The following is a 16,025-nucleotide window of genomic DNA, read 5'->3' as shown; positions in this document are numbered from 1 at the left end:
GACCCCGTCTGAGTCGCTCGTTCGCTTTCTGACGGATTTCAGAGTTTTGTATGGCAGCATCCCGTGCCTCTGTCAATTTGGCCAAATTAAATTTCACATGGTCAGCCAATTTAGTTTTTCCCTGAGGCGCGGGGATCTGCAGCTGGGCACGAACAGGCGGGTCAGGTTCGCGGCCGTACATGAGGTAGAAGGGTGAAAATCCCGTAGCTGCGTGGGGGGCCATCCGGTACGCCGCCAATACCCCTTGAATTTGCAAGTCCCAATCGGTCTGTGAGTCCGACACCTGCTGTGACAACATTGACGTGATGGTCCGATGCAGACGCTCGACCATCCCGTCAGTCTGCGGGTGATACGGGGAGGTACGAATTTTCTTCGTGCCCAGGAGCTCACAGACTTCTTTGAGCAATTTACAGGAAAAATTTTTGCCCTGGTCGGTCAGCAGCCGCTCCGGAGCACCTTTGTCCAGGACATAACCCTGAACAAAGGCCTCCACGATGGCTGATGCCGACTGGTTGGCAAGGGGCCAGGTCATAGGCCAGCGCGTGAAATACTCCACACCCGTCAACAAATATCTATTGCCCCTGGGTGTGGCGGGGAATGGGCCCAAAATATCCAGCGCGACGAGTTCGTTAACTCTGGACACTTTGATTGACTGCAAGGGTGGGTTAGACACACGTGCTGGCGGTTTTCGTTGCGCGCACCGAGGGCATAACCCCAGTAAATCCCCGACATCCTTCGTCATGCCTGGCCAAAAAAAATCGAGTTGGAGTAAGGCGAGGGTCTTTTGGGTCCCCAAGTGTAGGAGGCGCTCATGTGCGGCCCACACCGCCTTGCCCCGCAACCCCGAAGGGACCACCAGCCGATGTCGATGGGATTTCCCGTCCCAATGCATCAGCAGACCATGCACCAATTCCCATGCGTCGGCATCACCCCTGCCCTGCCCAGCACAGCCGACGCGACGACGCAACCCGAGGAGAGAGGTATCCTCCATCTGGAGGCGCCCCCATTCATTGATGGGCAACCCCAACAGGGAATCTTTTCCCTGTTGTGCGATTGAATTAGGAACCAATGTTTCGTCGTCGCCGGCGGCCGCCAGGACCGGAACCGGTATGTCCCCTGCTGGCCTGCAACGTCCCGACCCCAGGAGGCATGCACATTCGGAGGTGGTTGGCATGCGCGACAGAGCGTCCGCATTGGTGTGGCGAACGCCCTTACGGTAGGTGGTTTCAAAATCAAAATCCTGGAGGATCTCCAACCATCGGGACAATTGTCCCGATGGCTGTTGAACTCGCAGGGCGTACTGCAGTGCCGCATGATCTGTGCGGACGGTGAAATGCCGACCGTACAGATATGGGCGATACTGTTGGATGAAATAGACAATTGCCAACAGTTCCCGACGGGTGACACAATATCTTTGCTCCGCCGGAGACAACACCCGACTGCCGTACGCAACCACCCGTTCCACGCCGTCAACCACCTGGGAAAGCACGCCCCCAATACCCGTGTTGCTCGCATCGGTGTCGAGCAAAAAAGGCTTAGAAAAATCGGGGTAAATCAAGGGAGGAGCTTTTACCAGGGCGTCCCGAAGGGAGCAGAAAGCAGCCTCCTCCTCCTGACCCCAGTGGAACCGAACCCCTTTTGATGTTAAAGCGTGTAGGGGTTTCGCAATCGTCGCAAAATCTGCGACGAACCGTCGGTAATACGGCGCGAAGCCAATGAAACTCCTGACCTCTCCCACCGAGGTGGGAGTCGGCCAGGAGCTGACGCACTGCGTTTTGGCGGGATCGGTAGCAATACCTGAGCGCCCCACGATGTGTCCCAAATAACGCACCGAATCGCGTAACAGATGACATTTTTGGGGTTTGAATTTCAAATTAGCAGCCCGCATCTTTAGGAAAACCGCCCGCAACCTCTGGAGATGTTCGTCAAAAGTTTTACTAAAGACAATAACGTCATCCAAATAAATCAGGCACGAATCCCATTGCAATCCAGCCAAAACCAATTCCATCAAACGCTGGAAAGTTGCCGGCGCTGAGTGGAGTCCCATCGGCAACCGGTTGAATTGGAACAGGCCGTGCGGTGTACGGAAAGCAGTTTTAGGCTTTGAATCATCGTTCAGAGGAAGCTGCCAGAATCCCGAAAGTAAATCCAATGTGGAGAAGAATCACGCTCCCGCCAAGGCGTCCAGCGATTCGTCCATCCGTGGGAGCGGGTATGCGTCGGCAACCGAAATTTTGTTAAGGCCCCGAAAATCAACGCAAAACCGCAACGAGCCGTCCTGCTTTTTAACCAGGACGATCGGCGCTCCCCAAGGGCTGGTGGAAGGAGAAATGATGTCGGCGGCTAACATGTCATCAATAGCCGATTTGACATGGTCCTTTTCGGCGGGACTTAACCGAAACGGATTCTGGCGTATTGGCGCGCTGTCACCCGTATCAATATGGTGACGCAGCAGATGAGTGCAACCCAAATCGTATTTGTCCCGACTGAAAACGTCGGAAAATTCCCGCAGTAGCGTTTTAAGCTGTTGACGCTCTGAATTTGACAGGTCCGTCGATCCCGCACAAAGCGCCTCGAGCCACCCTTCATCGCTGTCCGAATGTGGTCGCGGCGCAGGGACAGCACTCACGTGATTCGCGATGGGTTCCTCACAGGGCACCGGCGTCGCGTGAGCAAGCACGGTCCCCTGCGGGACCACCACCGTCTGCGAGCCCACATTGAGGACCGCGATGAAGGGGTCTCCGTCCCCTCTTACTATGGTCTGGGCCAGAAGTAAATGAGGTCCACTAACCCCGGCCCTAGATGGCCCCAGCAGAACCCCTTGGGCCCCAATGCCCTTAGCGAAGGGCCGCCGAAGTTTCAAAGGAACCAACATTTGTGCCCCCAGAGGAACGCGCACCATTCTATCTACAAACGCCGGCACCGTTGCGAACGCCGTCCGACTCGTACCGGGGGATGGCAGAAACGCCATGCGTCGGCCCGACGGGAGCTCAATGCATCCCTGGTCGATTAATATCCTAATCGGCATTTTGGCCAGGAAGTCCGTCCCCAGCAGGCACGGAACCGCCAGCGAGGAGGAAACAAAAATCGGCCCAGACAATTTAATATCCCCGATACAAATTTGTGCTCGAATCTGTCCGATGATGCCAAGTGAGCCCCCGTTAGCAGCAAAGAATGGCACGTTAACAGGCATCAAAGGACGGCTCTGGGCAGGGAGAATATTGTAAATTAACTCCGAAATAATGGTCGCCGATGCTCCCGTATCGACCAAGATGCGCACCTCGACCCCGTCGATGTGCCCCACAATGGCCGACGACCCCGACGACGCGGCTACAACACGATGGGCCAACACGGACCACTGGCTGGGTTCAATCTGAGTACCCAGAGTGGTGCGTGTTGGTGCGATGGTGCGCGATATTGGCCCCCCAATCGGTGCGGTGTATGAGTGTGTGGCGGGTGTGTGCGTGGGCCAAACATGTGAGGTGCCGCGACTCGCCGGGTTATGATGATGGAGCTTGGGAAGAGGGCCGGCGTCCCGTCGAGGTGTCGTCCCGCGCTGCCGAGGAGAGCGGCACCCCGAGGCGACATGGCCCCGGATGCCGCAGTTGTAGCAGCGCGGGAGCGCTGGTGACGACGACGGATGATCGGGATGGCTCGAGCCGCCCCGGTCCGCCCGTACTCCCGCTCCCTGCTGCCGTTGATGGTCGATGGCGCAGATCTCCTCCGCCGGGAGGGTGGCTGCGGCCACGGTACGCCCGCTCGCCGCCTTGCTGGCCTTGCGTCGTTGCGCGAGCAGGTTTGCGTGGAGGAGTCGTGCCGCTTGGAGGGAGCACATCTCCGCGTCGTCCTGTGCGACGATGACGATCTCCAAGTCGTCCGCCAGCAGGAGTATCTTCTCCGTAACCATGGCGTCGACACCTTCGTTGTCCATCCTTGGAAAGGCCGCCTTTGCCAGTGCCAGGAGGCTTGTGCGGTACGCCAGAGGCGACTCCTTTGCCCCCCACTGGCGATCGTAGAAGAGTTGGCGACAGTCTGACGGCGGACTGTAAACTGCAGCCAGCACCTGCATCGCCGTCTGCAGCGTAGAGCGCCTCTCCTTCGGTGCCGATGTTAAAGTGGCGAGGGCGTCGCTGTCGAGGAGTGCTGGCAGCGCGCGGAGAGCCTCGGCGTCCGTCCACTTCGCCATCTCCTGGTGAGCGAGGAAGCGCCGCTGGAAGCCGCCCCAGTCGCCTTCCTCGCCCACAAATTTTTTGAGTGGAGGCAGTCGCTGATGTAGCGCAGCGGCTGCCGCAGAAGGTCGCCCTTCCTCGTTCCCCTCACCCGGCTCTGCTTCGGCGCGCACGACCGATGGCATCGCCGGTCGCACCCGTGGTGACGTCCCGTCCGTTGGTGATGACGCGGCAGGTACTGTATGCCCGCCGTTGGACGCGATGCTCAGGCCGGCCACGCCCTCAACTGCAGCTGCGGCGATGGCGGGATTTTCAAATTGGTGTTCCGCCGAAATGGCGGGAAGGCGCTGTGGTCGTCGGCTTTCGTCGCCCCGTGGCGGTCCAGCAGCCCCCAGCTGAGTGATGTGGTCCAGCATGCTGGCAGCGGCGTGCAGCAGCTCCATCAGCTTGGCGTGCGCCTGCCTCAGCCCCTCTGCCGACACCTCCCCACCCTCCTGTTGCTGCGGCGTAGCCGTATCTGGCCCCGACTGCTCCGTGCTCTCTTCACCCGTCCCGGGCTCTCCGACTGCAGTGGTGTCCTCCGCCCCCGGTATCCTGACTCGAGCTGTTCGTAGATTTTTACTTCTGACACCAGATGTAATACCGTTGACGACTCTTGACGCCGGAGTTGGAGGCACACGGGTTTATTTCACAGCACAACAGTGGGCATATAACACTCGAGGGGGTATCGGCCCCCTCACCCGGCTAGCTGGGAATACACACGCTAGCTACCCTAGCCTGCCTCTTAGTCCTCCACTAACGGGCTAGGGGAGGCTATCTGGCCCGACACTGGTAAGTCGGGCCCGGTACCCGGAGTCCCAGACCTGCTCTGACAAGAGCACCGGCTCTGGCTCTCGGAACCACGCCGCTGGCTCGATCCTGTTCGGCCCTGATAAGGACGTCGAACTAGGGGAGTCCAGGGCTTCTAGCTAAGATGTCTTCAGTCTTCTCGTTAGCTTAACATTTCTCCCCGAGCCCTCTGACACATCCCCTTTTTATACTCAACCCCCGCTGAGGGGTGGGGCCCCGGGCTGCCCGGTGCGGACGTCGTTGAGAGCACCCCCCCGTGCACTCACGCAGCCCCGCCCACTGTGTTTGTTTCCCATAAGCTGCCATGCATAACGGCTCTCTCTCTAACACCACTACACATACATAGACTGAACAACAACAACCGCCATTCGCCACTAAGTGGTGGTGATGTCACAACAACGCTTGTGCCAGGCTATGTGCACCTTGAGGCCACGTGAAGTATCGAACGCCCGCTGGAAAGAGGTCACGGGGCAAACCCAGATGGCACAGGTCGACTGACTAAGACGACTGGCTGATGCACCACCTGTGGCATCTACTGTGGCAATTTTCTGTGCTTTAGCCAACCGGCGCTCCGCTCGTTGTTGTGAGCGTCGCTCCTCCGCCCTCCGTTGCTGTTGGAGGGTGACTGCCTCCAACTGGCCAGTAGCGTCCTTCAGGAGCCTCCTCCACAGTGGCCGATCTTGACACGGCTGGTACCAGTCATCCGCAAGTGGACTCAGCTCCAAGTCCTCCTGTAGCACATCACTTTATGTCTTCTCCAGCCCGTGCCGCACCCGTTTAGTCTCCTCGATCCGGCGGAACAAAAGCTGTTTAGGTATGCGGTGGCTGGCCATGCGGGCTACATGACTCAGGCAACACAGCTTTGCCTGCCGGAGGTCACCGATGGGACTTTGTCCACATCTTTCAAGGATTTGTGAGCTCCTCACACAATGCAGCCTGGTTAAACCCAGGATGGATCGTAGGCAAGCCAGCCTAAATGTTTCTAACCGGCGAAGATGTTCCATTAGGGGGGTCCAAGTTTCGCAAGCGTAGAGAAGGGAGGGAATGACCGTGGCCGAGAAGACCTGTAGCTTCGTACGGAGTGATAGAGCAGGTAGCTTCCACACAGCGTTACGCAGCCAATGAAAAGATACTGCAGCTCGACTGATTCGGAGTGAGACCTCTGCTGTTAAACCGGAGCCGGTCATTAGCACACTGCCCAGGGAAACTCTCCACTGTCTCCACAACTGCCCCATCACCAATTGGGAGTTGTGGGGGTGGAGTGTCCGTGTCCGATGGTACAAAATAGCCAGGCAGGTGCTTAGCTTTGGTTGGACCGATGATAAGGCAAGCTCCAGGTTCAGCAGCAGCACCTCGAACTCCTCCTCCGAGTGTGCAGCCATTAACAGATCATCGGCATACAAAATGTGGTTGAGCAACAGGGAGCCATCCCTTGACCGCACCCGGGCATCGATCAGCCTCCCATTGTATCTGTAGCAAATGGGAATTCTTCCGGTACAGGTATTGAAGGCTCGACGAACTACGTGGTCCAATGTGGGAGCGAGAGGACATCCCTGTTGCACCCCAAGGTGTACAGGGAATGGCTCTGACTCACGGCCACGTAGTTAAGACGCGGGGCCGCTAACCATCATGAAGGTCCTTAAGGATGGTGATGAGTGGGTTCGGGACTCGGAAAGCAAGAAGAGCAACCCAGAGGCCAGGCCTACTGATGGTATCATAGGCCTTGAGCAGGTCAATAAAGCACACGCATGGACTAAGATGCACACATGGACCTACAGACACGCAAATAAATGGAGTTACACTGACTAACATGGAGGCATGCACACACAGCGACTAACACACACGCACATGGACTGAGACACACACATGGACTGACACATACAAACACATCGACTTACAGACACACACACTTATGGACTCACACACACATAGACATGCACTTGAGAAACGCACACATGGAGTTACACACACATATCGACGTACACACATACAGCGACACACACACACATAGAGTGACACACACATTGCCGTACACACACATACACATGTGGACTGTCACACAGACATCCACTTGAGAAATACACACATGGAGTTGCACGCACATAAATGGACGTACACACATACAGCACCTCACACACACACACACCGACTCGCACACAGCGATACGTGAACTAAAACACACATTGATGTAAACACATATGTACTTACACACACACATATGGACTAAGACACACACACATGAACTTACACATACATAGACTGACACACACATAGCCCTACACACACATACACATATGGACTGTGACACACAGATATCTACTTTAGATACACAGACATGGATTAACACACATATGGACTCACACACAGACGCATTGACTTACACACACACATTGAGTGACACACACATGTACACACATGTGGACTAACACACACACATATGGACTGACATACACATGGACGTACACACACACAGATCGACTGACACACACACATGGACTAACACACACACAAAAACACTTTGACGTTGTCCGTTCGGAAAAGACACCCACATGAAGTTAAAGACACGCATGGCTCTACACGCACACACATGGACTCAAAGACACACACATGGACTCACACACACACATCGACGGGCACAGCAATCCCCGATGATGGCACAGCTATCAGTATCGCAGTACTACGTATGAGTAAATAGCGTGACGTGAGCGATGGAAACAATAGAAATGCATTTAAGAAATAAGCAGAAATCACATACTGACAGTAGACCATGGGAGCGTTATAAAAGCGCAGCAAAAAAAGGGGAAATTGAGCAACCCAAAAATCCAAAAAGAGTTTTGTGTACACAAACATAATTATTGTAATATGTCAACTCGTTTCATAATGGTAAACAATGAACCTTAGTTGTTATCTTCACGCAAACATAATTATTGTAACATCTTTGAACTTGTTTCATAATGGTAAACATTAAAGCTGAGTTTTTATCTGCACACAAACATTATTATTGTAATGTTTGTCAACTAATGTGTTTAACAATAATAAACAATGGACTTGAGTTGTTAGCGTAAGAAGCAAGGAAATTTGTACTTGGCATAGGCGTGTTGAGGCCTTGTGCGATGCGTAGCCCCCGTCTTGGCCTACATTGGCGAGCCACGGAGTTGGCACGTTGCCAGGCTAGGGGCTGGGCCGCTACCCGCCCCCCCCCAACATCCGCCGTCCGTGCAAGAATAATGGTATGTAAGCAGTAAAATATTATTATCTACGGAGTTTGTAGTATAAACTGAACCCATCGTGTTGGGGGGGGGCGACGAGGACATGACACTGTGAATAAATATCCGCAGCGTGATGTGTGTATGTGGTGACTGTAAAACGCGTAAAAGAAAATGTCTCCGGTGAGGTCGAGCGAACGCGCATGACTTGGCAGGGTCCGCTCCCCCCACACAATTGGCGTCACTTGGTACGGTCGATGTCGTGCAATAAGTAAATAATGAATAATAGAAACGGCACAAATGTGTTAATTAAACTACTTTAAAGTTTACGGACGGGAAAACGGAATAGCCTATTCCCACCACAGGGCTTAGGGCGTGCCGCCTGGCAAATTATTTCGGTCTTAAACCCCACCGTCCGAGAGCCAAATCCCCCGCAAGCGCGAGCGCACGGAGACTTTTATATATAAGATCTAAGATCTATGTATGTATGTTGACGCCGTATTTAGCCAACCATGATAATCGAAGGTGCGGGAGAAGGACAACAAACTAAACACAAAATGCAGTTCTAAATAAATTAGTTTTAAATCTAGATTTTAAAGGGCATCGCTCTAGTGGCTTCCTGACATCGGAAGGAAGAGCGTTCCAGAGCCACGGAAGCGCATCTGAAAGCGCGCGATGCAGTGACCATCTTTGTTCGATGGATAGTCAAGATTTGCTGCGAGGATGACTGGAGTTTACGCCATGGTTTATGATCCTTGACGAGATCAGCAAGGTATTGTGGTTCATTTGTGGCAAGCACTTTGTGTGTATTGAATGCGACCTCATAATGTGTTCGTTCGGCAACTGGAAGCCAATGCAGCTCAGCGAGCACTGGACGGACATGGTTGTATCTGGCATTACCCGTCAAGACATGTGCCAAAGTAACAAGTGACAGGGTTAAGGTTAGATCTAGAGTAGCAAGGGATAGCGGTGTGCTTCCAGCTTGGAGCTGATGGGGTCATGAACGTCTGTGGAATCTAGATTTCTTTGTTTAGACGACACATTTGAAATATATAAAAACTAGCATTTTAGAAACTCCAAACGGATAGAAAAAAATAGATTATCTTGGCAAACTTAAGAAACTTGAGAAGTTAACGGATAGAAAACAAAAAATTGATTATCTTGGCAAACTTAAGAAACTTGAGAAGTTAACGTCCAGCATCAGTCAAATTTCAAGTCTGCGTCTACTGGAAATTAGAAACTAACTAAAAGCACGTACATAACTACCAAAAAGGAAAGGATCTGAAACACTAAAAATTGCATGCAGAATGTGGGTAGTATAGTTTTTCTTTTGAAGGCAGTGTTATTGATGAATGTGGTGAGTTATTTTGATATTTGTGCTTGTGCATCACTGCCAATTTAGCATCGCCAAATAATTTGTTGCATTTGTAATGTATGTTAGATTACATCAATAGAAGTTCATGTTGATTTATTTGAAGATGTTTGTGATTAGAACTAAATGTGGTCACTGGAAGAACAATACACCACAAATCAGCGAACATCCCCTTTTAATGGCATGACCAGGCCTGAAGAACAGACAAACATTTAGTTATTTGCTTGGTTGGTTGTATTTGCTTGCTAAAGGTACACAGGATGGCTTGAATATTTACATATGACTTAATTAGATGTGTATTCCACTAAAAAACTCAAGAATCAATGTGAAAAAGATAAGGATCTGTGTACAAGGTGGCTTCCCCGTGTGTGTGGCTGTGGTGGCGTCTTTTGTGTGGCGATTTGTACAGTTAATGTGTGCAAATCATTTCCAGTGACAGATTGCGTTTGACTTGAGCTTTACATCATACTGCCCTTTTGGTCCCTGCTGCTGTTTGCAGGTGTACCTGCCATGCGTGCTCCAAACCAAGAAGCGCTATGTGGGATACATGTATGAGAGCCTGGAGCAAAAGGATCCTGTGTACGACGCCAAAGGAATCGAGACCGTGCGCAGGGATGGATGTCCTGCTGTAGCCAAGGTCTCTTTGGACAGCCTGCATTGGCTGCTCTTTTGTTAATGATAATATTTGAGTAAATTTAATATTTGTACCATTCATATAGACATAGCTATCATGAAGGCACTATGTTTAACAGATGGATAAAGCCAGACAGAACATACAAGCTTCGCACAGAAAGGTGCATGAGTTGGGAATTGAACTCAGGTTATTCTCGCTGTGAGGCTGTTACCACTGTTGCCACCCTGCTGCCCTGTGAACTATAACATTGAACAGTCCATAATCTTATTGGTGACAATTTCAATGAACGTGGTTTGTTTCGTGAAGAGTCGCCCACTTAACACGTCGCTTATCAGAAAGAGTGCTTTGAACCGTGATAAACCTGGTACCCTGTGTCTGACTACCCATCGCTTATGGACTTGTTTTAGCATAAATAGTTTCACTAATTAATGTTAAACAAAAATCCCAAGCAAAAATGTTGTTCAGTGAGAAGTAGTATTATGAATTTGGGCTTAAGGAAACATCCATGAATTATGAATTGATGTCAAAACCTCAGGTGCACAGTTAATCCACAAATCGGATAAAACGCATGTGGATAATCGAGAGTACTGTAATTATGTATACAAGGCTGTATTAGCACATAGACTTTGGTGAACGGTTGTATAAGCTTGCTGGTGATGATGGTGTTTGAACGCAGCTCACACTCGTAATGAGAATCATTTGCTCTCATGTGACACTTGAGCAGCCATGTTTATATACTGTGGGGGATGTATTGTGTTTGACAACTCAGGTCCTGGAGCGGTCGATAAAGTTGCTGTTTGACGAGAAGGACATCAGCAGAGTGAAGCAGTACGTGCAGAGGCAGTGTATGAAGATACTTGAGGGCAGAGCCTCCATGCAGGACCTCATTTTTGCCAAGGAGTACCGGGGCAGGTCTGGCTACAAGCCTGGGGCTTGTGTGCCGGCACTGCATGTGGCCCGGTAAGGCTGCCGCCTCCTCGCTGATTGGTGTCTGCTACGATGCTGGGTGACTTCAGTGTGAGAAGTGTTTGGACTGAACCTACTTGTTTATGACAACATGATATAACCATTGAGAAACATCCATTATATTTAGGTTTAATCAAAACATATTTTTGCACTGATCATAGTGAAGTTATGGTACAAAAAATGCTGACGTGGTGTGGGAGGTTTTCAACCATCACTAGTTCGAGAATGGTGCCAATCGTGGTCTGCTGATTGTGATACACTCAAACATTAAAATAATCTGTGTGTGATCCAGGAGGATGTTTGCATGTGACCGTCGGTCTGAGCCACGTGCCGGAGAGAGGGTCCCCTATGTGATCGTCCACGGGGCCCCGGGCCTCCCGCTCATCCAGCTGGTGAGGAGGCCACAGGAGCTCCTGCAGGAGCCCAGCCTGCTCATCAACGCCCCCTACTATGTCTCCAAGCAGATCCTCCCACCGCTTGACAGGCTGTTGTCATTGATCGGGGTGGATGTCTTCAGATGGTATCAGCAGCTGCCACGTGTGAGTTAATTGCATGTTCTAACTTGTATATATCGCAGGGAGGCATTTCTGATGCTAAGATATGCATGATGATGAGTCGTCTGCTGTGAATTGTTTTGTTTTCCCAGTCGGTCAGGGTCTGGGCAGCCCACCACCAGTCGGCAGCCGAAGGGAGAAAGGCCACAATTGTGCAGTACTTCAGTACCGTAAACTGTCCAGTGTGCGGCGAGATCACCAAGGACGGAATCTGTGGGCGGTGCAGACGGCAGCCCCAAGAAGTGTCCGTTTTGCTGCTGCAGCAAATTCACAGCCAGGAGCGCCGACAGGCACAGCTGCTTCAGGTTTGTGTACGGTGACATAGTCGAGGTTGGATATTTCCATTCTGTACAGAAAAACAGAATTCTGAACAGGACTGGCAGTGGATAATCACTTGTGCGGATTAAACTGTTTTGCAGATCTGCAGGAGCTGCACCGGTCATGCTGAGTGGAAGCCTCCTTGCTGTTCAACAGACTGTCCAACACTTTTCCGCTTGCTCGTGACTGAGAAGGGCCTCTGCCAGGCATCGTATATCCGCAGCCTCATAGACAAATTTTAACAGGTTCTCAATTTCATGACCAATATATCGATGTAAATCATATGAAGATAGATATACATATTGAAACGATCAAACCTTTCGACACTTGAAATCCCTGGGTAATGTATCGTCCTGACTGAAATGTCTGAGGTGGCTGCATTGGATTGCTGATTTTGACAATTTTCCTATTGCAAATTAGAATATTGTTGCTCAGAGAAACTCTGTCATTTGTATCGGTACTTCTTGCATTCAATTGCGTTTTATATACAATTGTAATGTACACATTTTCGTGATTATATTGCTAGAATTCCAGACATTTAAACACAGATCATGCAAGTGGGGTGGTATATACATTGTGAAGGTTCAGTTGTACACTTACACATATCTTGTAATTTATTTTGAAAAAACATTCTCATTAACATGTAAATTGTGCAGTATTTTCTGCAGCATCGAACGACCGTGGTGGTGGTTAAAATCCATTTATGGTTGCTATTTGGAGAGGTTGGTTGCCTCTGCAAGCAAATTTCCATCCGTGGCTCGACTGTCAAAGGGAGATGAGCCATGGCTCGTTTGCACGAGTGAGGAGGCTGCGTTGTTTATTCGAAGCTAATTAAATCAGTACTTTGGCCACAAATCATAATTCATGGGCCACAGCACATATAAGATAATCGGTATGTGTAGTGCAGTATTAAACGTTGACGCCAATATCAGCAGCTGCCTGTAAATACATTGATGCTTATAGATACTGTAAATGGTTTAGCCAAGTGCTTCTAGATATACATTGCATATTTGTTTAAAATACCAAACTATGCAATAGATGACACCCATGATAAATATCTAAATACCTATGTGTACACAAGTAGTAACTGTTGAACTCTTTACAGCAATGTGTTATCTTCCTGTTATTGAACCGCCTTGTTTTGCTGAAGCAGTAAACATGTTTTATGTATATAATCCAAGATTTATAATGCACCAGCTTGCAAAATTGCATTTACCCCTTACAAGAGCATAATACAATATAAAATTTTAAGGATTAAACAACTGTTGATGCAAAGAGGAAAGTTTGATGAAAGTTATTTCCAAGAGGTTAAGGAGCATGGTCACATCCTAAAGTGTGGTTTACAGATAGCATGTATGTAAAATGTGTTCTTCTTGAGATGTCTGCTGGCTACCAACATTTAAAAAATATATATTGTAAGTGCATGTAATCTCTGTAAACTTTGCATGGCATCAGCAGCGGAGCCCTTTTGAAGTCCGTTATTCTGTAGCACTTGCGTACAGTAAAACCTCTCAATATCAGGCTAACTGAAGGCAGAATTATAGACTCCCAAAAGAGAGAATGAAAACGCTGCCAGAATACTGGCCACGCACTGAAGTTGTGAGTGGCATGCGTCAGACAACCATGTGGTCTGCTGGGGTAGTAAATTATAGTGAGGCCACAATACCTGCAATTGCCTTATATGGCACACTTTTGTTTGTAATATTTGGTGCGATGTTAGATTATACATTTTTGACAATATAATCTTGATTTGAAGCTTTCATGACTGCAGGAATCCATACTCTTTGGTTCTTTAGGTAAACTCACGTAGTTAGAAATAAAATAAAACAAATCATAACGTTTCGATTGCAACAAGGAATCATCAGGTGGGAAAACCACGGCAAAAACAAATTGGCGAAGTGGGAGAGAGATGCCGTGGCAGGAGGTTATATAGGTGTAACGGACGTATGTGACGCAGGAGAAGTTGATGGAGGCAACACGTATTTATTACAATTAAATTCAGTACAGCAGAGTAACGACTCTAACACCCGGTCTATTAGAGGAAGTGTTCCCCAGCTAACGCTCCCTGTTAACTCCCTACTTCCCTCTATCCCAGACCTTCCCCAAATGTAGGCTAGCTAACCTGGCCCAGCTTCAGCGCAGGTTCTGACCCTCAGCCACACGAGTCTGGCCCTTATAAGGACATCAGACCTCGCTGCTCCGAGGTCGCCACTGGCTTGCCCTGCTCGGCTCTTACAAGAACAGCGAGTCAGGGTAGATCCAGGTCTAGCTAGCTGGCTTTCAGTCTTCTCTGGCTCTTCATCTTGATCTGTACCCAACGACTGCCAGAAGCTCTCTCGCTCTCCGCCTTATATACCCACATGCCCTCGAGGGGCGGGGCTGTGTGGGATCCCAGCCTCTCCCCCACACAGCCCCCCAGGGTGGTAACCGTTTTCGGACGTGGATGTAGACACCCCAGTGTAACTGCCCATGTCTCCCTGTTATGTAACACCTCTACATAGGTAAGAAAGGGAGAGGGGCAAGGGGGAAGAGAGAGAGGGGGGTGTGGGGTAGGGGGAGGGGAGCGCTGCGTGAGCGCTAGGGGGAGAGAGGACGTGGGGCTGGGGGGGGGGCTGTTTCATCAATGAATTAATTGGTACAGTTAGGCAATTAACAACAAGAATGACTAAAATACTTCTAAACGATCATATCCATGTAACTCAATGGGCGAAACACAATATGTGCGTTATGTGTGTGTTGGTATATCGTCTCCTTGTTCAACTCTTTGCGTTAAGCAGACGCCGAAGTGATGTTTATTGTACCGATTCTGCCTTGGTCTCCTGCTGAGCGATGAGTGTGTGAGTGTGGGCATGTCATACACACAGGTATCCCTCTCTCGCTCAGTGGCAGCTACAGTCTGCTCCACTGCTGGATGAGCTGAGTCGGCACGAAGCTTTTCTTTAAAGGTGCTCGATCGCGCTCGCAGCTCGTCCGCTGGTGGCAGCCACCCTTGCTCGGTGGAGCTGGTTGCACTGGTTGCGCGCTCTCTCCTGCTCCGTTCTCTCTGGCGGTGCACGATTGTGCTCGCAGCCCGTCCGCTTTGGCTGGTCCTCTGCGATGCTCGCTTGGTCGATGCTTGGAGCTTTCCGCCCTTTCTCCAGGTTGATTGCTTGTCGTTGCTCCCTTTCTCTCTTGCTCTCTTCTTGATCATGCAGCTGCCAGCTTCACCGAGCACCCGCCCTTACTTCAGAGCTGTGCTGGCTCAGGCTCTTTCCACTGCTCCAGTCTCTCTTGTTGTATATGTTGGATTATGAAAAAAAAATGCGTAATTCACATACATTATGCTAATGTATATAATTATATGCATAAATTATGGTAATCTAGGAGATAATCGTATTGCTTTATGCATGTATGTTAATGTGTGCAGTTATGATTATTAGACTTAACTTCGTTATCCAGAGTTGTATCAATCAGGATAAAACGATTATCTTTGATTAAACATTTATTGATTATCTTCCTTGACTCTGCAAGCGACTCAAAACATCAGGATAAATGTAGAATGAAACTTTCAGCGATACTCTGTCGGTCCATGCCGAACTCAGCACCTAGCATTACCTCGCCCCTCTTCTCTGCGAGACACGACATCCATTGTTGATCTCGAGGCCATGCCCCGGAGCCTGTCCCTCGCAGTACTGCTTGCATTATCTGTGTCCTTGTTTATGTGAAATTCTCTCTTCTCTCTGCGCGTCTCTTGCGAGAGAAAAAAAAAACAGATGTCCTCTGTCGCCTGGTTTCCCCCCCCCCCCCCTTTTTGACCTTTGACTGGCTGCTTTCGATCACCATGTTTATGTTTTTGTTTGCATTCCCCCCCCCCTGCCTTCATGGTGTTTGCCATCTCGAGAGGGGGCACTCCCCCTTCATACGTATTTATTACTATCATGTGTTGTGTCACATTGTTGGGAGACAAAGGCGGCCGGG

The 16,025-nt window shown here is 50.1% G+C and overlaps 1 protein-coding gene across 6 annotated transcripts in view; it reads left to right on the top strand.

The window, feature by feature from the left end:
* REV3L (REV3 like, DNA directed polymerase zeta catalytic subunit) overlaps positions 1-14,559 on the top strand; it is a 164,873-nt gene extending 150,314 nt beyond the window's left edge. For 2 of the 6 annotated variants that reach the window (XM_061556672.1, XM_061556673.1), the window contains exons 26-30: positions 10,096-10,233; positions 11,000-11,190; positions 11,489-11,735; positions 11,843-12,055; positions 12,170-14,559. In XM_061556672.1, coding sequence (XP_061412656.1) covers positions 10,096-10,233; positions 11,000-11,190; positions 11,489-11,735; positions 11,843-12,055; positions 12,170-12,310 — 930 coding nt within the window. In that variant the 3' untranslated portion in view covers positions 12,311-14,559. Of the gene's footprint in view, positions 1-10,095; positions 10,234-10,999; positions 11,191-11,488; positions 11,736-11,842; positions 12,056-12,169 lie in introns of those variants that run through there. The other 4 variants (XM_061556674.1, XM_061556675.1, XM_061556676.1 and 1 more) reach the window with 3 other exon arrangements.
* The last annotated feature ends 1,466 nt before the right edge of the window (positions 14,560-16,025 follow it).

This window comes from Lethenteron reissneri, chromosome 22, assembly GCF_015708825.2.
Source record: "Lethenteron reissneri isolate LAM-NWPU_2019-01 chromosome 22, ASM1570882v1, whole genome shotgun sequence".
Classification (NCBI taxonomy): Eukaryota; Metazoa; Chordata; class Hyperoartia; order Petromyzontiformes; family Petromyzontidae; genus Lethenteron; species Lethenteron reissneri.
The sequence above is the reverse complement of the archived record's forward strand: the minus strand, read 5'-3'. Positions and strand labels throughout refer to the sequence as shown.